Below are 27,977 nucleotides of genomic sequence, written 5' to 3' on the forward strand. Positions count from 1 at the left end.
GAGAACAAAACAGACTTCTGCTTAACAAAAGTCAATATCAGCTAAAGAAAGCCGTTATGTAAGCATATTAAAAGTGATCTATTATCTTTTGAAGCCTGCAGTTTCAGATTGCAATATTCAAAATCCTGAAACAAAGTTGTCTCCAGCCAAAGATGTTTGGGTTTATATGATGAATACTGATGACTTTTGAGGGAAATTTATTCACCTGGACTCCTACAAGATGAGAGTTGTTGAGGTTCTTCAATTAACAAACCCCTAGCTGCTCAAAAAGTCAAAATTACTACATTCTCTCAAAATATGTTTTCTCTCATTTCTATGTCATTTTTTGTTCATTAAACAATATCAACCAACTGTTTACTGAGGGAAACAAATACTGCAAATGAAGATCCATGAACCAAAAACAAAAGAAACCCAAGAAACATCTCATGAAAAGATTTTTTATTCTAATGCACATAAATGAAGTGGCCTGCTGGCACAAAAACAGATACAATCACTGAATCCAGCTTTTCAAGAGCGGCGTTGAAGCTTGCAAGCGTGAGCAGTGTGCCTGCAAATCACACCATATGCTTAGAAGGGCCGGCCAAATTCTCACTTCAGGAAAGGAAACAAGTTGCATTTTGATTCTGTTACTGATAAAAGAGCATAAATGCTGGTCTTTCAAAGCATGGCACTTGGATGTGGTTCAAACATCACTGCCGGCCCAGTCTATTTTGGAAAGACAGCGACGACATCATAGCCCTCAGGTGGAGTCACCCTCTCCCTGGCGTGCTTTTCACAGTAGATCTTGTCTTCCACGAAAAAGTGGCCCTTCTGCTTCAGGTTCACTCCACAGTCAGTGCAAGTGTAACATTCAGGGTGTCGGAATTTGTCTCTCAGCTTTACAATCACACCCCTTGTAGGAGAGAAAAGAGTAAGGCAATGAGATTTATACATTGAAAGGTCAGGAATATTAAAAAGGTTATGTTTTTATAATCTACAGCAGTTCTCGCAGTGTAAGAGGAGATTATTTGCGACATCCCTATCCAGGCCTTTTAACAGCTAAAACAGCCCCCACAGCCTTTTGACAAGCTGAGTCATGTGGGTTTCTGGTCCCCAAGGCATTAGTTTGAATCTGAGTCTAACAAGAGAGGCTTTAGGAATATCAAGACATGGACTAGGCTTGGTGAGATGTTTGCCTACCAGTTACTGAATGTTTCATAGAGCAGGGCAAGACTGTTACATTGATGAAATTGCCATAGACAGGGAAGAGCTTTCAAATACATTAAGAGGGGCTGGTCTCCTGGTACAGTAGGTTTGACATTTATCTTAGTGCAGGCCAGGCACTGAAACGTGTCCGATGGTTTAAATATGGAGATGATCACAAAGGCTTCTTTGGGTATCACACCAAAGCAGAACAACAGATTTTGGCAGATTTCAAAGCAGAGAAAATCTCCGGGTTCCAAATATATCTTCAATATGTTAAACAAGTTAAGATGTTTCTTTGCAATTAAATGCAATTCTATGTACTATTGGAATGTACTGTCTTCCAATAACTAGTAAATGACTTTATCAAAAGATGAAACCAACAGAATTTTGTTACACCTATCCCCGCAGGAGCACTGCTAAGAAGGTTAGTTCCAGGGAAGCCCCTTTCCTCTGTCAATCAGACCTGTTGCCGGTGAAACTGAATAAGACAGGAAGTTTACCTCACCTGTGAGTGATCACATTATCCCCTGCCTCCTGGGGAAGTGAGCAATTTAAGGTCTGACCAAGCAGTGCTCAGGGCATTGTTGGAGAGTTGCACTCTGAGCCACTGCTGTGTTCCCTAGCTTGCCTACGTTTTGATCTGGACTCAACCATGCTTTGTCTCAGCTCTGGCTATCTAAATACCTGGATTGCTTCGTTGGACCGTGGCTTTCAGATATTCCTTTGTACCTTTGAGTATCTCCAGCTCTGAATTGTAGTAGTGACCCCACTGCGATTCTGGACTGTGCTTTGCCTGTTTGATATGCTCACCTACTGCTGACCAATTTACCTGTTCCAGCTCTAGTATTCATCCTTCGACCCACAGACTGCTACTACAATAACAACATTAGTACTGGTACATAAAAAAATAAACTTAAAATAGAGCAGAAGGTATCAAGTAGAAATATTTTATATCATAACATCAAGAATACATTTTTTTATACTACATTCAAATACTTACACAATGCCCGATTCACACAGGTCACAGATTGGCAGCTTTTCTGTGCTCCCAACAGAGGATCCAATTTTAGCTGTGGGAGGTTTTACACTTCTAAACCCAGATGGCTTTTCTCCTGAAATTAGAGAAAACTGTTAGCTAAGAAGGTAAGGTGCCGCTTTTCATGAATGCCTAAGCATAACAGTTTGAAGTCTTTCATACTAAAATTTTCATTAAGCCCTCCATTTACGATGTGCAGTCTTTTATGCCATTAGACAAAATGTACAGTATGTTGTGTTTTTAATCTAAAAATGAGAATCTGCATGTTGTTTATTTTTTTATTTTCTTCTACTAACTCATGTACCAAAATATCAAAGTATTAAATAGGAAAGATTATGTATTGGGAGCTGTTTAATTCTGGGCCACAAATTTCAGAAATGTCGTCAAAAGATTTATTTTTCATTTCCTCAGATATTTACTGTATACTATATATCAGCCTATTTCTAGATATGTTTTAATTTTAATCACAGCTTCAATCATTCCTTTCTTTGAGACTATGTCTACAAGGCTTGTCTAAGAACCAAGAAGAACTTGTTTCGCAATGCTGGAAATGAAGGTCAGTGATGTCTGCAGTGTGGTTCTACAGTGCACACATGCAAATATTTGCAAACGTAACAAAGGATATTAAAACAAGACAAAGTAATGTGTATCTTAAGCATTGATGCAGCCATTAATGTAGTGGAGAAAGTTATAGTAGCTCAATCAGGTTTTGCTAGAGACCACAAGGGGGCGAAAGCACACTGCCAAACAGCAGGATACTCAGGCAGCACTGTGGCATTTCCAGAAAAATGAGAAATTAAGTGAGAATTTACCCAGATCAAGTAAGGGTCATGGCTGGCTACCAGTCCTGGCAGCATCACAGAGAGAAAAACCCATGGTAAAGAGCACTATTGATAGCATCCCAGAATCTGGACAGGGGAATGAAAAGCGTGCCTGGGCAAAGCATTGATTATGGTACTTATAGTCAATGTGGACATCTCTCCAAGATGCGACATGGGTTGTTAGCCTACTGCAACCCTAACTTGAAGTTCATTAGCTTTTCTAAGTAATCTTAGAGTAGACTGGTTCTCTCTTCTCTGAGTACTCCATTACATATCTCCTAGGGATTACACAATGGGGCTAATTCCCTGTGAGAATTCTTCAATTAAGGCCACATTCTCATATTATATGGATCCTGCTCTGCAGGGAGGTGCTACCACTCCTCTGTGATCCCTGTCATAACTTCATTGAGTCAACCTTCAATGATGTAATAGTATACCCAAGTTTTTCAAGCTACAAGTAAAATCTGTGCAAATAATATTGGGTATTTGTAGCAAGACACTTTTAAGATATCTTTACACTAGTTTTTGCATGCTTGATTCTGTTTCTATTAATTGTTAATGGTAAAAGAGTTAAGATAGTAATTCACATTGAGGCTGGTACCTTTTTCATCAGACTCGAGGATCTCCTGCAGAACTCTGAAAGAAGTGGACTGTCGTGGGGGCTCATCTGATTCTTGATTTTCCTGCAGCATTTTGTAAACCTCCGAGTCTGTGTTTATCGCTGGCTTAATAGCAGTTGGCTTAAAGGTGTCTGGGCTAAAATGTAAAAAAAAACCATCATAGTTAAAAAATAGACAAAGCAAACTAAATAAAAGTGACAAAGCAGACAGAAAGCCACTTGTAATAAATCTAGTCCTCAAAACTCAAAATGTACCAGAATAATTGAATTCTGTACAATTTTTAGACACAAGGATACACAGATCACTCAATTATAAATTGTTTTGGTACAACTGAGATTTCAACCACATACAGTACATCAATCACATTCAATAACTGAAAAGGAAGTTGTATTATCAATGCTTAAAATATTACAAAATCTGTTTCAGGACATCTCACACAAAAGCACATCTTCATTTGCTTGGAAAGAAATATAAAATTGTAAAATGGTAAAGTAAAGGTGCTGTAGCAATTTATTCATAAACAGAAGTGTCTGATGCAAACAATGTTTTCCAAGACGACATACTAGTTGAAACAGTATATATATATATTTTACAAAGACAAGACTTGGGATTTCTTTGCAGACTTTCTACAGAAAGTGCTCTAATATTTGTGATGTGGCTTCCTCACTAATTTCTACATTTTCTGTGAAAAGAATAAGGTTATTTATTCAGGGAAATGTCATTACTTCAGGGGGTAAAAATATAATCTCCAACTCAAAACCTTCAAAATATTTTTAATATATCATGTTTATCTGGATACTATAGGCTTAAAGGGGATAATTTAAAGATTTAGTATAGTTCTAAGGGTGAGAGCAGGAATGCTAATTCTTTTTTAGGATGAGAAGATCTGCAGAAGCCTTTAATTTATCTAGATAAAAGGGGAAAGATTCAATGTTAAAGGCATAAAAATGAGGGAATAGTTCATAAAGTCCAACATAAAGCAATTTCTGTTTAATTTTTCCCTTGTCAAAAACTGATGCAGAAATGCAGATGATTCATCTAATGTTTAGAAAATAATACACCAGATAAAAAACAGCAAAAGGGAAAAAACAAGTTCTTAAATGAAAATCTTAACATAAATAATTTAATCTGAAATGGTACTCTTAAAATTAAATTAACCAAACTTAAATTCACAACAGTCGATTTTTGCAGAATTAAAAACCAAGTTGAGACAGTAGGGGAACATCAGATCACAAACAACAACCAAAGTGAGTATAAATTTGTTAAACATTCTACACTAGAGCATAAGTAAAACATGCTCATCATACTCTGAGCACGAAAACCCTGTAAAAAAAAGTCGAGACAAAAAGACTTAATCCAGGTTTTTTGGGTTAGTTATGTAATTAAATCAGTTTATTTCCACTTTGTGTTTTCCAATCCTGATTTTCGTGATGCGACGCATATTTCATTTAATAATTTGGGAGAACAGACACACGCATGTGCACCAGATGTGATGGTGAGAGAATTTCTGTGGAAATGAAGTGTGCCAGCTCACTAGAAACCATTTACCGTTTCAAATGCTCTCGTATTCGGGCGCCAACAAGGACAAAATTAGCAAACGTACGAACGCACACACAGAGAGCATGGCGTTACCTGACGAGCTCAGGGCTGATTGTAGAGATCTGCCCCTGTAATGAGTCCAGTATGTTAGCCTGTGAATAGAGCTGTAAAGGGGAGTTAAACTGCACGTGCAGGACTTTGATGCCCGGCACATCCACCTCCACGGGGCTGTTTGGGCAGCACTGGGCAGCAGTCTTCAGCTCCCGGGGGCCCACACGCACCTGACTGGGGATGGACGAGGTGCTGTGGCGCCGCAGAGGGGGGGCAGGAGAGCTGCCACGCTTTTTTGGGTTATACACAGAAGCAAAGGGAGCTTGGAAGCCCCCTGAGGGAGAGAGTGGGCTGAAGGTCCCAGTTGGGTTAAAGGAAAAGCAGGCAGCAAGATGAAAAAGTGGTAGGAGGAAATGAAAAATTAATGTTGGAAACACAAGAACATCACAGTCTATTTCACCATGAATGTGAGTGATATACAAATGACATGCCTTTACGGTGACAAATCCACACATGCAGATTACTGGGAAGTTAAATGTATATCTAAGCTTAACCATGCAATGCATGATTCATTAATATTTGGAATGAATAAAGACTTTCAATGAGATCTATCACTTAAATACAAATTAGCATATGTAAAGAATGTTCTTTTATTCTTTCACTGGTAGTGTTGTTTCATATAGACTAAATTTAAGGTAAATTAAGAAAAAACGACACTACTGCTGTAAAGGTTTTTGTACAGCCACTGTCACTCTTCACTTGAACAGATTTTAATGGAAAAGGTGTTTAAGGAGAGCAATGAGATGGAAAGTTAGAGCACCTGCTGTGACCAGAGGATGGCTTTACAGACTGGGTGGTCATACTGAAAGCCCGTTGAAACTGGGTGGGTCTCTGATGGACAAAGAAACAGCGCAGTTAACGCGGAGGTCAGCTGGTTGAAAATAGTTCACAATACATGGTTACAGAACACAGGGTTTTCAAAAGTCTTGCTTCATTTAAAACATTCATCACAGACTCAAATGATGACCAAGTCCTGTATTTTACAAATTAAACTGGAATGACTGGAGAGTGTTCACAGTAATTCTCTCTGGTGCACAATTTCTTGACATTTATTCAAAAGAAACAAGATACATATATTTGCTCTATAAAGAAGATAAATTATTTTTACTATAATCTTGTAAAGTCCTGGAGAACACCTTTTACAACTTTGTGATTCTCAAAATTAAGGCAAGTCGGTTGAACCTTGTAAAAGCCTACCCAAATCTCCATCATCTCTATAAGATTAAATAAGACATCCAATTTAAAACAACAAGAAATACAACTTTCTCTAAATAACAGAACTGGTTCTCTTAGAACTGAGACCATTTCTACATTAACCCAGTTAGCTAAATCATAAACTGATTTGAGTTTAATTCGGGTACAAGACTTTTGACTCAACCCGTGCATGTGAAACAGGTGGCTTTAGAAAAGGAAGGCAATTCCTGAAAGAGAATTCCAACAATTAACACCCAATATGGCTTTTCATATTTCTGAAAGCAGAACTTGTCCCACTTACGTTTTGCTTGGCTCTGGTGCATTGGAGCTGCTTTTAGCCTCCACAGTGCTGTTGAAGTTCTTAATATTTTCTGATGAATACAGGCCTGCCGGGTTGTTGTACTGATTGGTGACCACTTTTGGGCTAGTGCTGGAAGCAGCAAATGGCAAAGCACTCCGGTTGTGAGCGCTCCCTATGTGCTTCACCTCCTGCATGCAGAGGGGAGGGGGGAATAATGAGTTGTGATTACATGCACGCGTGACGGCGACAGCCAGATAGCATGCAAAAAAAAAAAGGCTGCTAAAGTATTACATACTGTAATACTTCACGCTTGCCGGTGTTTAAATAGAACAGTGCTCCACTGATCCTCTGCAGTCTACTAAAGGAAGGCCTTTAATAAACATAAGACATTATTTTTTAGTAATGTGGTACATAAACCGGCCTACAAAATGAAAAGCCTCCTTCAAAGGGCCAGCAAGGAAATTCGGAAATTTAAACGGCGTGCACAGATTGAGAAAACACGGAGGCCAACCTTAACAGTTCTAAATATAAGACTGCAAGGCATTTGGCAGCACTGTTTTGTTTAAACTAAAAGTGTACAGGTGAGGAAAAAATAGTGATAGTCTCGACTGCATAGGCTCCAGCCACAATACAATTAGTGCACTGGAATTGTCCCGTTGACCTGCAACACTGATATGTCCATGGTATGAGTTTCAGCTATCTCCACTTACATCTTCATCAGGGACTGGATAATGTTCCAGCAATCAGATATTTTTGGTTGTGCCTGCTCTTTTTTATTCTTGGTGTTGTGAGGCTTAGACATTGCCTCAGTGCCAAGACAGTGTTTATTTTAACATACAGTAGTAGCACCTTGTAGAAACCAATATCCCACATTGACCAAATAAATGTAGTACAACCTGTGCGATCTTCTGCAACGTAATCAGAGTTGACTCAAGTAAACTGCATTTCAGAGGATGTCAAAACGTCTTTTTTTTTTGGGGGGGGGGTGGTACTTTCTCTCTCTTGTGTGTAATAAACATGTTTATTTCAGTGGACCTTCTAGGAGGTATCAGGGTGCTGATGGAGTTGAGCGGCACAGCACAAAGCCAACAGCCCAGCAGGAAGCAGTGTTGCTGGAGAAGAGCTTTGAGTGAGCTGAATCCTGAGCAGTGCTTCAAGAATCAGAATTTTCTAAATTCGTTCACTTCAGATAACTTGTAAATAAATCTTGTAACAGTTTTTTTTGTGGTCTCAAAACACTAAATGTGGTGGTTTGTTTTTTAACCCATTTACAGCATATCAGGAAAATATAACAGTAATTTCGTTATCAAATTTACCATGTTAAAATCAATGCTTAACAGAAACAAAATGTTATTTTAACAAAGAGTTAGTTGTTATAAAATCATCAAATTAGGACAGACAGAGACTGTTGCAAAAATATTCAATTACTAATGATAACCAAAAACCGAAAATTAGAAAGAAATGGGGGGGAACTATTACATCAGAAAACTCTCAATCTCTTTCTATGCACGCCAGATGGAATAACCCCAACAGTCAGGGTCACCGTCTTCTCAGGGAGAAACTAGCTATGAATAAACTAGTTTTTTAAATATGTGGGGGAATAGGCAGCATATGTTTCTAAATGATCTCATATCTTAGGGATTATAAAAAAAATCATTTATTAACCTGTCATTTAATGTTAGTAACTCATTGAAACCAATTATATGGGTATGGCGATGTGGGAAAAAAAATATACAGCTATAATTTGGCCCTCAATAAATGCTAAACTATGCTCAGAATTTTTCATGAGCAAAAAAGGAGGAAACATCTGAACATGTAAGGATTAATTTTAGAACACATAATTCCCGTGCTTCCCATTTTTAAAGTCCGTTATGGAGTACTGCACAGAAACACAGAGTCCTCATTCTTTTAAGAACTACAGTGAAGTATGAATTTGACAGCCTTTCATTTAGCAGTTTAAAAAAGACCCTTGGCCACACAAATGGCTTACTGTAACCATAAATAAACAAATTAACTTTTAGCAGAAGAGAGCAGCTGGAAGGCAGTGGATCAAGGGAGGAAGAATATAAAAAAGAAAAAAAAACTGGACAAAATCTAGGCTCTCATTACAGTCAAGCATTCTATCCGTTGGAACAGTTCATTTTTAATTTATCTACACTTCAACAAAAAGCGGTTACGCTATTGTGTTTCTGCCTGGAAGGGTGCATCTGGGATGGAGGTCTTTCCGAGTTAGAGCTACAGTACTGCAAACTGGTGTACCCTCACTCAGGATACAGAGGGAGACATGGTTATGGTTTCCGAGTCATGAATTCAGTCATGTCTGAGGGGTTGGGCTTGTGCCCATTGTACTCATAAGCAATAAACGAACATTCCTAATATCTTAATTAGGTATTTTTTTAAATAAATTAATACCATGTGAGAATGAGTGTTGGATCTTTAGGCGTTTTGTTTTTCTTCATTTAAAGTGATAAAATATTATGCAGACAAAATTCCAGTATTCATAAAAATGGCAAGAAAAACAGTGCGATTGCTAAACAAAATCTTTACAGCATGGGAATCATAAAAGTTTTTTTTAGACAGGACATTAATAGTTTCCTCCATGAGGTTATAGTAACTAGAACATTCTGCAGATGTAATTATGGTTTGGATTTCTTTTTTTTATTTCTCCCAGGTTTGAAATGCAACTTCTACATGAAACAAGCCCAAAAACTGAAAAAAGTTTAATTAATCCCAATTCTAAGCATTCCATCACAATTCAGTAATGATAAAAAAAGAAAACAGGGAGTTTTAATTAGCTTTGATAAAACACCAGAAAGTATGCTGCTATAAATAGGGGCTAAAAAAAGAGAATATCAGAAATTAGTTGGTTAATGAATAATCATAACCCTCATAATGTAAAGATTTTTGCCAAGAATATACCTGAGTGGTTGGTAAAATTAGAGACACCCAAGTTCAAGTTCTCTGCCACAGCTTTGGTGAGAAGAGTAATAAGTCAGGCACAAGGCTCCACGGCCGAAACGTTGCACTTTCTTTCTTCTCTTTTCAGCATGGAATAAACCTATTGCTTGTTCTTTTGCAGCCTACGCATGCTGACGCAGCTACCCACCTGAACATTTATTAATAATGACAACATACAACATACAGGTCCTATATACAAACATAGCATCCTAGAGTACTATGCCCTGACAAACCAGAAAAATCCTATACTACTACTACTAAGTATTTAATACTCATACAACAAAAGATATACCTATCTTTGAAAGTTAACAGAATATCACCTATGGTTACATCTCCCTAAAACCCGATTGCTACAAAGCGAGTGGGAAACAGGGAATTCTTTGTTATAAAAATGCACCTGATATCCAGAAGAGGATTTTAAAGAGGAATTCTATAGAAAGGAAATAGGAGTTTCCTAAAAACAGAATGGCAAGCTCTCTTAACAAGGTTCGAATACTCTGGGTCTTTAGGCTTTTGTGAGCACACAGTTTTCTCTCTCTCCTGTCCTTCTCTCACCTTTCTCCAAGTCTCCTCTCTCACCTCTTTTTTTCTCTCCCTCTCCTCTTTGTCTACCTGCCCTTTTATACTTTGTACCAGAATTGTTGATGACACTTAATCATTTACCCAGAACATAATTAACCAAGGTAAGCCAGACAATTCCTTTGATCATTATGTTTCAGACCTGTAAACACCCCAGGTCCTTTCTTGCTCTGAAGCTGTAAATGGTGACACTAGCTGTGTTAACGGTCTCTATATTCTTAATACACTTCAACAGTCACTTTCAATAGGTGTAACAATATTCACCTTACTAAAACATGCTAATACAACTTCCAGTGATGTAATTAACCTATTAAAATCACCTTAATGTGGCTCATGGAAGACTTTTGTTCCCAAGTAGGAAGTTTTACAACAAACATTTTTTTGTTTAATGCTTCGGAGCTAGTGATAGTGGTCAGCCATACAACTTAATGGTTATTGATATTTCATCATGCTGTACTTTGCCTATTTATTGTTAGGCTGATGAAAACAATATTTTAACACAAGTTTGTCTATAAATGTACTTTGTATACCAGAACACTTGACCCAAGGTTGCTGATTTCATAATTGTATTGTCAGACCTATGGCAAAGAGAAGGTAAAAGCTGTTAACTGGATTTTCAGAAAAGTAACAATGGATATCAGGTAGAAGAAATAAATATGGCTTATCTTATTGTGCACATAAGATTTAAAGACTGGAGAAAAAAATCGCTAGGGAGAAGTTTATAAACAACTTTAAACACTTGAAATCTACCTTAAATGCAAGTGTTATCTCTTGATATGTACTATAAATACACTTATTTAGTATTCAAAAGGATCGTTTACAATACAAACAGAAAGGTGATTGTGAAAGTTGATTGTGGAATTTACAATGTTCCTTCCTTTCTTTCCTTCCCTGTAAGTAGAACAGGAGATTGATTAGAAGGAAGGCCACCCTTTTTACTTTTAGAAAAATGCAAACCTTGTCAACAATAAATTATACAAAAATGAAATGGAACGGAAGACTAGTAATGGATCTGAAGAAGACAATGGGTCCATTTAAATTTTCCTCTTCGATGTTCATTATGACAAAGAAAATAGAAATACAGCTGTCCATTATTTTAAGAATTAGTTTGTGTGACAAACAGTAGTTAAAATGTAATATTTACAATTAATGCCAAGTCTGAATGCTAGCATCTGTATGCTATTTTGTCTTTTGCTTCATGGCATGTGGGTACTTGAGCATATCCTGAGGTGTGTGTGATAAATGTTGGTTTCCTAGGATCTAGACTGTTGAACTATAAACAATGACATCATATTTGGCTGTGTGACAGCCAGTCCTTTGTTTGCATAATGGTACAATAAGAACATTGTTTCTCAGCACTCAGTGGGAGAGTTCTGTACACATTTAAAACATGTAAATGTTGGTAATTCCATTGTAACACTCTTATTGGTCTGATTCTTGATGGTTGTAAGAAAAGTAAAGTGCTTAAGAACTTTATATCAACACCCTCTTTTTATTAATACATCTTCAACTTCAGTGGATAATTCGGAAGAAAAAGCAAATATTCCGTTTCATTATAGCCTATATTTTATGTATTCTATTGTCAATGTTACAGTTTAGAATTATGAGAAAGATGCAGCAAAAGCTAAGATACAGAAATTTGGATTTAACAAACTAGAATACCCTTTGGATTAAGTTCACAGACCGAGCAACACTGATAGAGAACACAGAAATCAACAAGAGTTCTTTAGTCATCAGACCACTTTACTGACATGGCGCTTCAAATGATGTGGTAGTACTGTAACTGCACTTCATGCATTCATAATTTCAGATAAAAATGAATGTCTAAAAGTGGAAACTTGTTTAAATTAAATTAGAGTAAAAACTGTTTATCTTTGCAAGAGATCCAATAGATCTCTTGAAACATGTAGAAAAACCTTATACAAGGAAGAAACAGGCAACAGGAACAGGGAAAAAAAAACGAAGTAATTAACAAAGCATTTCAGGAATATAACTGAGAAGGTTTGCTCTTCTGTTGTCTAAACTTACCTGTGGTTCAGACGCTAGATTCATCTTGTATGGGTTGGTCTTTCCTTCTTCAGACACTAGTGGAGACCACATTTTGGATTCTGACCTAACAAAGAAAATTGGTCACAATTTGTATTATTTTGTTGGCAAGTGGGAAATACAATGAACTACTTTCATGTTCACTCTCCACATTTTATACATACAGTTTGGGTATGGGGGGGGGGGGATGGTGAAATGTTGTTGGTTCTGTATCTGACTTTCGTTCAATGTACACAGCATTACAGCAGATTTATAACACTAATTCCATTAAAACATTTAAAAATGTATTTTTGCAACTATTATTATTAATAAATTCCAAAATAATGACACCTTGAGAGAAGGAAAAACATTAACATTTGGACATGTTTATAACTTGTCTACAAGTATTTTACTTGTACTTAAGAGACATTTAGACATAAGGTATGATTAACTCCACCTGAGTTGAGAAGTGTCATTCCTCATGCTTTTGCATTAGTGACAAAGACGCATACCGAGGTAATCCGTCTCCTTTTCAATGACCACATCACTGGCAAACAATAAGATTGGTGGGTTGGCAAAAAAACGTACAAATGTGGTTAATTCTATTCATGCCTTTATTACCCCTTTGTGAGAGGATTTAGCAACCCATGACATCATGTGTTGAATCACAGTATAATTGAGCTCCCTCAGAAGCAAAGAAATTGTATGTCTGAAAACATGATGTCCTTAATCTCCTTATAAAAATATTTACAAAATACTTGTGGGCTTCTAATAACCTGTTTCCCTGTGCTCCAATTTGTCAAATCATGCTTATAGCAACATCTTCTAAATCCTGACTTGTCCTCGGATTCCCCCTTCATGTTCTTCAGAAGAAAATAATTTTAGGCTTCCATGTTGGCTTATCACTTTACAATTATGTACAATATTTCCGGTAAAATAGAGCTTATGGAATACAATAAGGCAAACTCATGAGGGAGTGTGCTGCTACCCATATTATAGTACTTGAATAAACAAAAAAAACATCACATATACAGCAAAACTAAAGTAAAATAAATAGAGCAGTCACTGACACTTAATATTCACAAGGGTTAAATCAGAAGCTGCACCATAAATCACCCAGTGGGAAAGACTAACTGTCTTCAAGCCAAATAAATAATGTTAATACATGCCCAAGTATGGAAACATTTTGGCCCTACATTAGACTAGAATGGAATGTAAAAATAGCATTGTGTAATGCTCTTCTGCTTACAGTCGGTCTTCATAGAAAGGTTACATACCTTGGATGCTTTTTTCAAGCTGTAGAAGAGAATTTGATTCTATGGTAGATGCACGAACAACAACATTGTACAAGACAGCTACAGGTACAACTTCTGTTATTCAAAATCTTCCAATAAAATGTTTTTCAATAAATGTAGTTCAGGTTTTATTATTGCAGGTAAAAGTGCCCCAGAAAACCACTTTATGCACATACATTTAACACGTCATCTTTAAATCAGGGCACAAGTTGCAAATAGGTGTTAAACCAAATATAACAAATTACATTTGTTAAAGAAGGACAAGAATGAATAATCTGAAAGGCCTCTGCGCCTGATAAATTGACTCTTTCTACTTCAAAGGGACTCAAATTATAATAAATCGTACATTTACATTCCCTAAACGTAATCTTTTGCACTTGCTTACCTTACAATTAAATTAGTTCAGGCATCTGCTTCATCTTTATAAATGAATGCCTTTATTATCAGTTTTTGTTACTGCATCTTGCCCCTCAAATTTGGCAGACTTACTACTATTTCAGCTTAGGTAACTGATTTAAAATAGACAGCAGTGGTTTCAGTCCTGTGGCACTCAAAGTGTGGTTTCTCTTATTACAACTATACTTTCTTTAAAGTAAACATGAAGAAGCATATTATTACTAATCTATGAACTTAAACACATTTTATATTTGCTTTAAACTAGTAAATAGACAATCTACAGTCTAATCTACTGCACAAGAATACTGGGCAAGGTTTTCATGCTGTGGGGAGTTGAGACTTCAGTCATGATCTGTCAGCTGCAGCTGGTTAAAATGAAGCTTAGGACGAACTTCATCAGCCCTGAATAGTGTAGCGGTCATGTCAGCTTTCATCACATTGTATCAGTTATGAATAGTCTTAACAATGGCCAAAGCAAACATTAGTGTAAGCACTTCTTAAAGTTAACAGAAGCTACAGTACCCGATAATTATAATTGACTATGTTCTAAACTGCTAGTCATTATTTCATTTCAGTATTTTACTACATCCGATTGAACAAAGGGCAGTTTTGACCCATAACCAGTTTTGAGTTTTGACTGTATATTTACATTTCTGTTTGAGAATTGTATTCCCACAAACACATACATGTCAGGATTCAGATTATTCTTCATCGTATTATCATAACAGAATTTAGAATGTTGGTATCCATTAAAAATAAAAGCGCTGACTTCTTTTTTACAGCATTAATATAAACATCTGCCCAGTATTCCTTAGATTACAGCTGAATTGCTTTATAAATCAATTAATGCTGTTTTTTTTTCATAACAAAAGTGTTTTGAAACAATTTATTTTCTAGATTAGTGGTGTGAATTGTGCAGCATTTGTAAATGCTGAAAATATAACCAGTTTCAATACTTTGATCTTTCATTTTGCAGTAGCCAACTGCATAGTCGGGGTAATCCTTTTGGAAATAAAACTGCATTGAGAATTTGCCTCAGCAAGATGCTATGTTAGGAATGTGTCCATATATGCCAACAACCAAACAAACTAGAGATATATATTCCCACTGCTATTACCGGGTATGTCTTCCAAGTAAAACGTGGCATTTACTTCACCCTGCACAAAATAACAAAAGCAAAACACTGCTACAAATAGGTGTCAGTTTCTGAATATAAAAGCAACTATTATACTCCACGGTTCGCTATTAACGTATTGTTTAAATCTCTGTGAGAGGTACATTTCACAACAAAACAGACTTATACAATTTTAGAAGGTTCTAGATAGGATTTTGCAAATCATCTTTCCAGGAGGTATACATTTAAGATATTCAATAAAGAGGTTTCTGAATCTATAACCAACAATCCACACTTTCCCTGCTTAACAACTTTTATGCAACTTTTAATGCAGTGTTAGACTATTTAACATCAAAGCTATGACTGCTGAATGGGGCAACTGGTAAAGCAGCTCAGCCAATTACAGCTTGAGCTCTTCAAGTCTGAGTGAGGGCAATGCCACTAGTCGACTGCAACTGGGATTTCCCAAACAGTGGTGCACAATGAATGGAGCACCATCATCAGGAGGATGGATTAGTAGTTCAGGGCTCACTCCTGGTGACACAACGGATAAAATAAAGCCAACAGCCTCATCCACTACTTTTTCACATGCATTTACATTGCAAAAAAAGATAAAAAGGTGCTAAAGTGATGTAAAATTAATACAAGTATCATCACAATTGCACGTAGGTCGCTGCGTCAGCATGGGTAGGCTGCAAAAGGAACAAGTAAAGGTTTATTCCATGCTGAAAAGAGAAGAAAGGAAACAACGTTTCGGCTGTGGAGCCTTCTTCGGGGGCGAAGGCTCCATAGCCGAAACGTTGTTTCCTTTCTTCTCTTCTCCACCTTTTCTTACTCCATCACAATTTCACAATCACTTTGTGTGCCATTTCAGCATCCAACATACCTATTTTTTGCACTTTCTAGTTACTGCATTTTTCCTGTCTGCATCAATTTAAAGCATTTATAAGTACATGTATAGCCGTCTTTAAAAAAGGGAACCACAGTGCATCAGCAGAATGAAAACTTGAGTCCAAGAAGGAAAATATTGATTGGAATAACACATTCCTTATCAGACAGTAGTTCCTGGACTGAAGTGGTGCTTTATATAGATCATAATGTCTAGCAAAGCTGTACCTACAACCCTTCACTTACCGGTCTACAGAGAGGACCATTTCATCTAGGCAGCCCTTGATCTTGTTCTGTGCCTCCAGGTGGGTCATGTTCTCAGTATTCTCCCCATCAATGGCCAGAATCATGTCCCCGACACACAAGTTGGCCTGAGCTGCTTTACTACCAGGGGTGACCTTTAACAGAACACAGGAAACTTCACCAGGTGAACCAAAGTTGAGAGGCTGGGGAGAAAATGAGGACTCTTGCAAGGGAAAGCTGTGAGAAGACTCAGATTTGTAAAAATATTCCCACAAGAATATATATACAGCAGATTGTAAGAGCCTCCTTTAAGAAGCATGGACGATGATGAGGGAGCATCTTCACTGGAGTATCAAAATAATTTGCCTCACATTTCTATATAGAATGTCTGCATAATGGGCAGTATGTTTCATAGAGTACAAAATATAAGTATAAATTAAAGATTGTTGATTGTTCAAAACAGTCTGTCGAGACATATCTTTCACGTTTTCCAGAACAAAATCACAAAACATCCTCAATAGTTCTAAAAAAAAATAATAAAAACATGCAGTTTAGCATGTCACACTACTAAAATAAGTGATGGCTACAGAAAAGCATCTACGCTCTTGACTTGAATGCACCTTAAGACAAATAGTTGCTTTCTGATTCTACACCAAGGCGTATTCCAAATCTCTGCTAACTGGCCCAAAATCCATCACAAGAGTTCACACCCAAAAATTCAAGCTCCATGAGAGTGGTTACAGTTGAAATTAAATTCTAAAATATTAAAGTAGTAGTAATAGCCTAAAGAAGGTACCAACATTATCAAGTACAGTATAAAATAAACCCAGAACCAAACAGGCAGAAAGTTATGAGCATATGGTATATTTGAAAATTATTCCAAAACTGAAAAATGTGTTAATGAGAAGAAATAAAAAAAATAACTTTTCTTAAAAACAACAAATAGGAACTGAAAATAGGAAATCGTACATATCATTTCTTCAGCATTTAAAATGTGCAGATAATCATGGAACTCCCCTATTATACTTCAAGCAGGCTCATCGGTAAGGCAGCTGCACTTTGAAGATGCAGATGCAAGATGAAAGCAAGATGCCTAAGTGGTTGACGGTGATGACATGCTCCTTTAATTATTATTCAAAACTACAGCAGTTTCTTAATAGGGCCTTCAAATATTTTACCTGTGACTCTGCTCCTCATCCAGTTGTTTTATAAAAGATTAAATTCAAAAGCGTTTTGAAAAGTCAAAATAACTGTGAAGTACTTGAGACTTATAGTAGAAGTGATTTGGAAATTTCTCATTATCTTTTTTGAGAAGAGCATTCTAAAAACAAAAGCTTGGTAAATTTACCATCTTATTTCTATGCAATGCCCTTATTAATAAACAAAGAAAACTCTAGACATGAGGCAATTCCAGAACTTTTTGCATTTGGTGTATTATTTCGACCTATTAAAATAAATGAATGATACTGAAGTTCCAGAAAGGCACATGTGCAAATTACTTAATTTTCCAGCTCAGCAAGAAACTTTGCACGGTGCTACTTCAGATTATTAAAAGGAATTTGAAATGCTGGTTATAGGCCATTACCTACTGTTATACAACAACTTGCATTATACAATTGTCCTTGCTGTGCTAGGAAGTAATAATTGTGATATATTCACATTACAAAAGATTAAATTCCAAAACATGATCTCCCGTTTATTTTTTACTGCAAAGGCAAATAATTTATGATGGATTTCCATTCTGAAATATTTTATTAGAGTCCAAACCCACAGAACGTAGGTATAAAAACAGGTGTGGTTTTACATGTATCTCAATTTTATCTTCCTTTTTTTCCTATCCCCTCTGCTGATACATGCAGTGCTGACGCACAGCTGCATTACAAGACCAGCCCTGACTGCAGGAAGTAGGTGGAGGAGTATAGGTTTGAACAGGAAAAGTGAACTTTTGCAAAGTAACATTATTTTTCACTAGTAAGCCCCATTAAAAACACAAGCCCTAACAAGAACAAAGACTTTCAACTCAAAACTAAAGGCTCCTAATTTTGCAGACAGTGGATGTTACAGCTAGACCTAAAGTTTTCTACTGTAAGTTTTGAATATTAGTTCTATTTCCAGGTTTACATAATTTACATAATTATCTGACATTTATCCCCACTCCACCAGCAAAAAATGTACTGAGACAGAAACCTTTTCTACTTCTCTTGTTATGGGAAGTAAAAAAAATAATATTCAATACTTCTTAACTGTAATATCAGTTGAGGTAGTGTGTACTTTCAAATCAAAACACCAAAAGTTGTCAAAGAAACAAGGATATTCACTGCTCATTTACCTGCTTTTTCCATACACATAGTGAACACCAACAGGTAAAAAATTAATAAGCTCTCAAAGGATGGACTCATTGATGGAAAGGTTACACACATATACTGAAAATTCTGCTCTCTGAACAGATATGCTCCCGTTTACACACATGCTAATGAAATTGAAATAGCAGCCAAAAACAGCTTGTACCCACTGCCTCTTTGTAGAGATACTGCACATCTAGGAAGGGGGTGTTGCACTTCCTGTTAAGTCAGGGTACTTTTTCCTGAGGTCAATAGAAGCCTCAGAGGAATGGTATCATTCCACTCCCGAAGAGAGGAAATTGCACCTTATTATGTTATTACAATGCATTTGAAGTTCAAGTTTTGACCAACCAAGTATACTTAGTTGCGCAAATCAACTTGTCAAAGGTACTAACAATATAGCGATACTGAATGTGCCGACTGTTTCTGGCGATTGTTTTTCAGTGAAAAGTATTAACATTGTATTTATTATGTCAGAACTGTGGTTTGCAATCATGGTCAGAATGGTGCTGTCAGGAAGAGTAAAAATGTAATTCAAGTTAATGATTAATCCACAAAATTGGGTGTGAAATGCGTAGCAATCTTAAAATGTCAATACAATTAGAAAACGCCACTCATCCAATATATGCCCTTACCTTGCTTATATTTCAAAACTACTGACACTCACACGCAAAAACAATAAAAGAATTTGAAAATAACAGTTCTATAAACAAAAATAAAGCATTCTGGAAATATTTATATTCCCTACCAACATGTGCAACAGGCCTTACAGAACATTTCTTGTCCTCCATCATTACTAAAAGAAGGGGACTCTTGCAGGTTTTGCTTAATACAACAATGTTAGACAGTAACAACTGGATCCCCTTCTATCACCTGGTCATGGAAAGGCTTACAGAAGTGATCAATACTGGATGTTTCATTCTACTGACTTCCAACAAACAAAAAGTACAACACCCCAGTTCCAGTTTCTTAGCAATCTTTGCAACTGCAGAAGTTAGGAATCATAACAACATATACAGCACTTATATGAATAATGAATAATAAGAACAATTGTATAATAATTGCATATAGTATATCACCTATCATAGTACATCTCAAGTCACTGTACAATAAAACTAACCAACAGAGAGCTATACACAAAATAATACACTAAGCTAAACAGAAAACAGAAGCTCTTAAAAGCTAGAGTATAAAGGTGAATTTGAAGACAGGATTTTAAAGTGCTGACTGACTTGCAAGATCTGATGTGGGCTGGAAGACCATTTCACAGTCTTGGAGCAAGAGAAGATAAAGTGTGGTCTTCCAGTGATCTGAACTGAAAGAAGGCCAGAATCCAAGGAGTGCAACCAACACTGTGTGAATAGTTTACAGAGGCAGTCACGACCCAAACTGTTCAATCCCTTAAAAGGTGAACAGCATTACGTTGAACATTTATTCTAAAAATCAGAGTATGAATTTAAAACAAGCAATATATGCTTATGCATTTTAGCTCTAGTTAAATTCTGACTGGCTGTGTTCTGAGCACATACAGGTGTGTATGATACAGTACACTAGGTAACTGTTTTAAAAGGCAATGTGCCGTCAGCTTCATTACATCAATCAATTAATTACAATTCACTGTGAAAGAGTAATAATTCATAGCATAAAGCAAAAAAATTCAACACTGTGTAACTGTGGTTTCAAAATAGTTGTTTCACATATCATGAATGCCTTTGCATTAATGAAGTCTCATTGGACAGACCATACTCTTTTAATAAAATCAGTTAAGAGTTCTGAAGAAGGAAAAATTCCCCTGCTCCGAATGTCTGCTACAAGCTCCTACAGACAAGTGGCAGGTATCAAAGTTCAAAGCAGAACCCAAAGGAAACAAAAGGCTTTCACATTGTTTTATCTTGAACAATGTTTTTTTTAAGATAAGTAGAAACCAGTATGATACATTAGCGAAGCAGCTCCCAATATTAGCTCCACCATAATCCTCTCTGCAAAATCATGTTAGGAGCTACAGTATGTGCTACAACTTGTTGTAAGTATGGTCTATACACTCAAAATTAGAATATTAAAACAAACACAAAGGACTTCAGGGCCATGTGTTGAACATTTAACAGAATAAAAAAATTCACAGGATTTCAATTATTACATGAATGTTTCTGGATTTCATCTGTTAATGTGTATTAAACATCATGAATCAGTTTCTTGTAATGATGATGAACCAGTTTCTTGTGAAGAAAAGATACTGCAATGGAAAGCTGTCACTTAATTTCAACCAATATTTAAACAGGACTTGCATGTTTTAATAACTGGAGGTAAAACGAGCTGATATTAGTCATCTTGCCACAAAAATGCAAAAATGACATTGCTGCTGAAGAGATGAGAGATGAAGTAAGAGTTATCGGGAGTTTTGAACATCCTTTCCAAAAGAGGTCTAAAATTTAAATAAAATCAAATTAAATTTAAAATATTGTATGTAGGGCCATTAGTATAAACTTCTAAAAGCAGGTCACCAGGTCAGTGAATTCTGTCAAAGCACATGAGTGGAGTGAGTGCAGATTCAAAAAATGAAACAAAGTGTAAAAAAGCTTGCCTTTGTTTCTTGGGATGCCCTGAACAATATACTGTATGAGGACACCACAAGCCTTTTGTAAACCCTTGCCCCAGATAAAACAATGGTTTTCTTCACCAGTAGACTTTAGAGAGATCTGACGGAGGTACTACAAAATCGTGAAAGGTATGGATGACCTAAAGTACTCAAACAGGATAAAACATTCATGAAAGTAATTAGGAATTATGTATAAATAGTACCCAAGAATACCAAGTGTGAAAGGTAGCATGAAACCTAAGAAACAACATAATGGAGCTATTCCATTATTAAAATAATAGCAATCCAATATGCAAGATAGGGAAAATATTTAAATGAACTTTTTAGAACTTAAAATGTTCTAGAACACAAATGATGATAATTGATTATCTAGATTACAGTGGAATTTGTAAATGGTCTGATGGAACAAAGGCAGCGTTTTGAAAGAGAAATCAAAGGGCTTGGTGCTTTCTTTGATTGCTTCCAAAGGTACAGTAAGCCCTAAGAAGGTTTTTTTTATTTTAATGTAAGAGGAAAAATGAATCTCAATCACATTTGCTTCCTTCCCACAGAGAGAATTTATAAATAATAAAATAAATCACAAGCGAGCTGGGGAATTGTTGTTTAGAGACAAAGGAATGTGTGTTAGAGGGGAGGAGGGAAGCATATTTTAGATAACCAGAAAGGTATTTCAGTAAGTGGTAACAGAAGGAACTTCCCGACTCTTTTCAGTTTTGTTGAAGTGGTTTATTATAACTTAAGAATATTCCCCATTGACTTCAATATCTGTAACAATACAACTGTTTTCAATTTTGAATTAGATGGATTGTCAGCAGGGTATGATTCATACCAGAAACCAATATCTGCTGATTTTGGATTGAAATGCAAGTCACTAGCATTGGACATTTTTTCCTTAGCTCATATTTTTAAGTTCTCTCACAAGTGTGCGCAGCCAGATTAATATTAGGACAAAACCTAAAACAAAATACAGCACAATGTCTTCGACTGCTATAAAAATGCGTTTTCTTAATCTAAAATTGCTGCCTGTACCTAATTATATTATGAAATGCACACGAGAATTTGGAAAAGGCAATTTATTTTGTAAGTTATATCAGTGGAAAAAGTATAATTTGCAGACCCATGAGGGACTTCCCTAGAATGCCATCTTTTACAATGTTATTAATAAACTAAAAATCAACAACCACACATGGAAAACCATTGGCAATGTTGTGACAATTTTAGTATTCTATAAACAAATTAGGTTTATGAAGTAAGAATAGAACAATTAAGGCAATAACTGTCCTCCGGCATAGATTAGTTGGATGAAAGTAATAAATCCCTAATACCATGACCATAGCCTGAACCATGGTAATTTTGAATGACTTCTTCAGAACTAGAACTTATTTATCAATTCTACAGGATGTCTGTGAATTCAAATCCCAGGTAGGACACTGCTGTTCTACTCTAGAGTGAGACGCATCATACACATACAGTAGTGTTGCAGGAGTTTAGGCACCCCTGGTCAGATTGTATGTTTCAGTGAATCACTAAGTTAAAAGAAGTTGATACATCCTCTGTGTGATGCAAACTTAAACATGACATCTCTCTACAAATTTTAATTCATAATTTATTTGCTCATTTTAAAATATTGAAAAATTAAAATGTAAATGTGGCATGTGCAAAGGTTTGGGCACCATTCCAGCTAACTCATTACTACTTTTTTTAATGTAATTTTTTCCATAGGCCCCACAACTTCACCGACATATTAGGCCTTAAAATAAGTCAAGTGAACAAATACTCACCCTTCTAACCTCTCGGTTGTGATTGTTGTGCCTTCTTTCAACAACCATGAGCTGTCATACAAGTAAGTGAAAGTCACGGTTACTGTATAAGTAGGTGTCAGAGGACTTGGAAAATAAAGATCATTCAATCTTACAAAGCATGAGAAAGCAATAAAATGTCTCTTAGAGGCATCCAGCTTGCAATTACAACTGTCAGAAGGATCATTAAGAAATGGAAGTTAAAGGGAAATGCTGAAGACAAGGCAAGATATGGAACACCCTGAAAACTCTCAGATAGAACTGCTCAAAAACTGGTCAGATCTGCAAAGCAGAACCCACAGTTCACTGCAATGGACCTGCAGAGTTTAACTGACAATGGAGTAGTTGCCTACAGGTCCACATAACAGCGTTGCTTCACAAAAATGATCCATAATATTACAATAATAACAGTGTTCCCAGTGAAATTAATTTGGGATTTTGGGACTAGATACAAAATGCAAATAGACAATTGAAGCAACTTCAAGATTAAGTTAGGCTTCAATTATCTAGGTAAGGTGGTATTGAATAAAAACCTGCAAGTGTTTTGTTTACCAGGACCAGGATTGGGAACCACTAGTTTTAAAGTAAGCAATACAAAATGTTGATAAGCCAGAAACCTTTTGGAACAAAGTGCTGTGGACTGATGAAATGAAAATTGAACTCTTTGGTCACATTTGGAGATAAAGAAATGAAACACCTGAAAAATAGAACACCTTGCCATCTGTTAAGCATGGGGTTAGATCTATTTTGCTTTGGGATTGTGTGGCAGCCAGTGGCACAGGAAATATTGGGTGATGGAAGCATTGATTCAACTAAATATGAACAGATCCTAGAAGCTCAGTGCCGAAAGTAAAGCTGAAAAGCAAGACAGCAAGAAAACGATCTGAAACATACCTCAAAACCAACTATGAAGTACTTACAGGAGCAAAAGTTTAAGGTGTTGCAATGGCTTTCATTGTTCCGAGACTTGAATATCATTGAGAATCTGTGGATTTCAAGCATGCAGTGCATGCAAGAAGACCTAAGAATATTTCTGAGATTGAAGAGGTAGAAAAAAAATCCAAAAGCAAGAATAGAAAGACTCTTTGCTGGCTACAGGAAACATTTGGAAGGTATGATTTCTACCAATGGAGGTGTTACTACAATAAGTACAGTACGTTTGGACATGTCATATTCAATGTTTTATTATTTTGAATGTCTACAATGCTATAAACATTAATTGTGAATTTAAATTTGCAGACAGAAAGGCATGTTTAAGTTTGTACCAGGCAGATCTTTTGTCAACTTATATTCACTTATAGATTCACTGAAACAGACACTTTGACCAGGGATGCCTACATTTTTGCTCATCAGAATAATTTACTTCAACTTCTTAAGATTAAAAAAGCATATTTGAAAAATATAAACAGCACAGCCCCTAGTGATTGCATGCAATACAAATTTAGCAATCAGGAAACATGGTCATTGTGACTGTTGTTCCAAGATAAAGAAGTTTAACATAACTGTCAGTTCAGCTAACAAAACACAGTAGGGCACCATGGGAGATTGACTGATACCACATTGTGCACTGAAGACTCACTAACAGAATGAATTCAGTTATGATTGGACATAGCATTAAAAACAGTTTGTGGACATTTCAACACTTTTTACAGTGCCCCACTGTAAAAACACTACACTGTTGCATACTTTCTAGTTGGGCTACGATGGTTTATTTTAAAGGTACTTGTTTATTCATCGAAAAGACGACAGTATGCCTTTACACAGATGTAGCCATTGAGATACACATTGCATAGCTGGTAAAGAAGGGCACTCATGTATTCCTGCAAGTCACTTTTATCCTAAGAACAACCTTCTATGAAATACAACTTTGAATTCTAATTAGTTTTTCTGTGAAAGGCAATAACCAATGTTTGAGTATATACATTCTCAATAATAGGCAACAAGGAAACCAACAATTTTTGTTATGAAAAATGCTGCATATCAACAAGATATTAAGACTCAAAACAACTGCTTTGAATTATTTTCTCCCTCATTTCAGTTACAACACTACAACTCATAAGTAGAATATAACAGTTTCCTAGGATGTATGGTCTTTGCATTTACTGCTAGTTTCTATTTGATGCAATTAAAATGTATTTTAAAACCTATGAAAACGTTTCAAAACTACTAACACAACTCCACCCCCTCTTTAAACCAGTCAACTTGGAAAATATGTTCACAACTGTTTTTCTAAATCTATTTCAACCATGCACCTTATCAGCATTTGTGAAAAAACTAACACAAAACTGTTAAGCTAAGACCACTTTTGCGAGAGCAGACATGTCCACAAATTTCTGAAAAACCACAAGGCGAGGAAAGCGTGCCGACTACAAATGAATCTGAGGAAGACTGAAACCAAAGGTGTGGCACACAATAAGGCACGAGTAAATTATTTTTGACAAGGCTCTAACACTGAAGTATGTACAGTATTGCACCGTCATCAAAAGCAGAAATAAAAGATGTAACATTTCAGCTGTTAAACTTAAGCTGTTAAGTCTTCCCAATTGTCACATGACATAGCAGCTGAAATGTTTTTCTTTTCTTGCACTACTCAACGTAGATTTAACCTTTACCTCTTCCCTTGCATCCAAATTCAGTTAACATAGCTCTCCATTCAAAATTATTGGTATTTATTTCACAGAACACAGTGAACTGTACAGGCTTAACACCTGTAAACCACAAAGAAATGTTTCATTATTACAGTATATACATTTAAGCTTAAAAGGAAAAAGAAAGTTTTGTTAGTACCCTGGCAGAGACAATGTAAATGCAATTCAGCAGCAAAGTGTAACATGCAGATAGGAGCTTCTAATACACTCTACTGTTAAATATCCAAAGGGGCTTTTGTACAAGCAGAAGATATCAGAATGCTTATATATACACAGTATAACATTTCTATTAAATGAAGGACTATTAAGCAACTAAGAGCTTTAAGTACAATAAAAGAAGTGATACTTCAAATGGTTCTTGCACATTTACTTGAAATGAATGTTTTCATACTCTTACACAGCTTTGGTCAAGTATGTGGAAGGAATACTGTACATCAATACACAACCAATGTTTACTAACCATTTATGAAAAACACTGAACTGCTTGTTAAATATATATATATTTTTGTTATGCTTTTAGCTATGAGAATATTTCCAGTTTTTGAACGGGCATTTAATCAGCTTAAGATTTATTGTGTGTCGGCATTTTTTTATTATCAGGCAGTTTTGTTTCAAACTTCATTTGTTTTACCCTAATCATGGAACTTTTGTAACAGTAATTGACGTACACCATTTAGTCTTTTTTATTTGGAGATTTACTGGACTTACACAGTACACTCCTTCAGTGTCAATACCAATAAAGGTAAACAAAAAGTAAGCACCCGGGTAGTTTATACAGTACACCACTCTTTAGTTTATTTATTTTCCATGCTTTTTAATTGGAATAAGAAATTAGCTAGAAAGTATGAATATTGATGTTTTATTTGTTTGTCCTTAAGACAATTCAAGAAATACAAAATAAGAATTCCTGGGAGGTAGTAAGAAAAAAATTAAATGCCATCTTTATTTTATTTGCTTAACCTTTTTCGAAGACTTTCATATGTTGGGGCACTGCATGAGCAGAGCAGTCAGAATGGCTCTTTCTCACCTACATAACTTTGATAGCTCTCCAAAACATAGACCCTCCACTAAAAATTATCAGCATAAATCCATTGCATCTTATAGACTTCACACAATTTCATAGGTCTTAAATACCAGCCATTGGGAAATACTCAGGGTTATGTGAAGTAAAACGAAAAGTACTACTTTATAATTCCATCCCAACCACTGAAAGGTATGGTTTAGAAATGTTGGTGAACAATGATAGTCTCAGGAAAGACAAAAAGTATGAGAAGACTGAAGCAATAAGTATCCTGAATGTCCTGTGCAAGGCATTCTGTGTGGAGGGCACTCCATTTACAGTATGTACTACTCACAATTATTACCGAGGTACAGTGGGTGACAACCAGTATCCATTCTAGCGCTTCATAGCAAAATAAACTAGCTTCCTGAAGTAGAGGTTGTAGTAGATGTAACAGATACACAATTTTTCCTTAAAATGTGTCCCCAGTCTCAAACTCAAACAGGTAAACAGGCACGTCTTGTTAACGGGTTGTTACTGTTACTACCCACTGCCTCCTTTGCCTGATTCTCCTAAAAAGCTATTCGTGATAAAAATTTAAAAAGCACAATTCAAATACAGCGCATCAATAATTAAAAGGCTGCAACAGTATCCACATAGTGATACAGAATCAATGCTGTGTAAAATACTGTATGACTTGCAGTCTTTGGCGTAGTTCTCTTTTCTATCTTGTTTGTGTATTGTTTCTTTTTATATGTAGCCTTGCAATAAAAAAAAAAACGTTTTATCCTGCTTTCTAAGTAATTCCTAGTGAAGAAGACTTGCGACTAAACTACCGGGAGAGAAATGAATTTATGAAGGATAAAATGACAAAACATTTGAAAAACTTCTAAGTGGGGAGGAAATAAGCTTCTTACCCGTGAAATGGTCAAAGGTTGCTCGAAATCTTTTCCTCCAACCAGACGGAATCCCCATGGTCCGGGACCATTCAGAACAATTCGCAGAGGCATGCCTTCAGACTAGGAAAAGTGAAAGCTACGAGTCTCAGTAAGATCACAGACACCACTTTTTATTGAGCAATAGGGAAGCGAAAAATAAGCTGCGAAAAGCACGACAGGCTAGATCGTACTTTTGGAAATAAAAGTGCAATGCAACAGTAAATGCGAAGGGAGGTGCCTTTATCACCCTGTGTAATCAGAGGGTGGTCCCCGCTCCAGTGAGTTAGCCAAGTGAGCGCCTGCCGAAATTTCCAGGCAGCTCCATCCGATTGAATTGATATCCTATGTT

General features: G+C 36.2%; 1 protein-coding gene across 2 annotated transcripts; it reads right to left on the reverse strand.

The window, feature by feature from the left end:
- Positions 1-423: 423 nt before the first annotated feature.
- Positions 424-27,973, reverse strand: pdlim1 (PDZ and LIM domain 1 (elfin)). 2 transcript variants are annotated; one of them, XM_015347628.2, is made up of 8 exons: positions 27,608-27,973; positions 16,309-16,460; positions 12,373-12,457; positions 6,073-6,143; positions 5,295-5,603; positions 3,644-3,798; positions 2,186-2,297; positions 424-892 (listed from the first exon to the last, which is right to left on the reverse strand). In XM_015347628.2, exons 1-8 carry the CDS (start codon positions 27,698-27,700, stop codon positions 706-708), a joined length of 1,164 nt encoding a protein of 387 aa, XP_015203114.1. In that variant the 5' UTR covers positions 27,701-27,973; the 3' UTR covers positions 424-705. The 2 variants fall into 2 exon arrangements, with proteins under 2 accessions (XP_015203114.1, XP_015203115.1); XM_015347629.2 differs by lacking the exons at positions 5,295-5,603; positions 6,073-6,143 and adding an exon at positions 6,808-6,995 and having other exon boundaries at positions 27,608-27,963.
- Positions 27,974-27,977: the final 4 nt, after the last annotated feature.

Source organism: Lepisosteus oculatus, chromosome 4 (assembly GCF_040954835.1).
Source record: "Lepisosteus oculatus isolate fLepOcu1 chromosome 4, fLepOcu1.hap2, whole genome shotgun sequence".
NCBI lineage: Eukaryota > Metazoa > Chordata > Actinopteri > Semionotiformes > Lepisosteidae > Lepisosteus > Lepisosteus oculatus.

Excerpts from the sequence above, each read along its gene's own strand:
- pdlim1 (XM_015347628.2), bottom strand. The coding sequence starts at position 27,700 with ATGCCTCTGCGAATTGTTCTGAATGGTCCCGGACCATGGGGATTCCGT. Across the intron at positions 16,461-27,607 it reads AACCTTTGACCATTTCACGG|GTCACCCCTGGTAGTAAAGC; the intron begins GTAAGAAGCTTA and ends GTTCTGTTAAAG. Across the intron at positions 12,458-16,308 it reads ATGGTCCTCTCTGTAGACCG|GTCAGAATCCAAAATGTGGT; the intron begins GTAAGTGAAGGG and ends TTTCTTTGTTAG.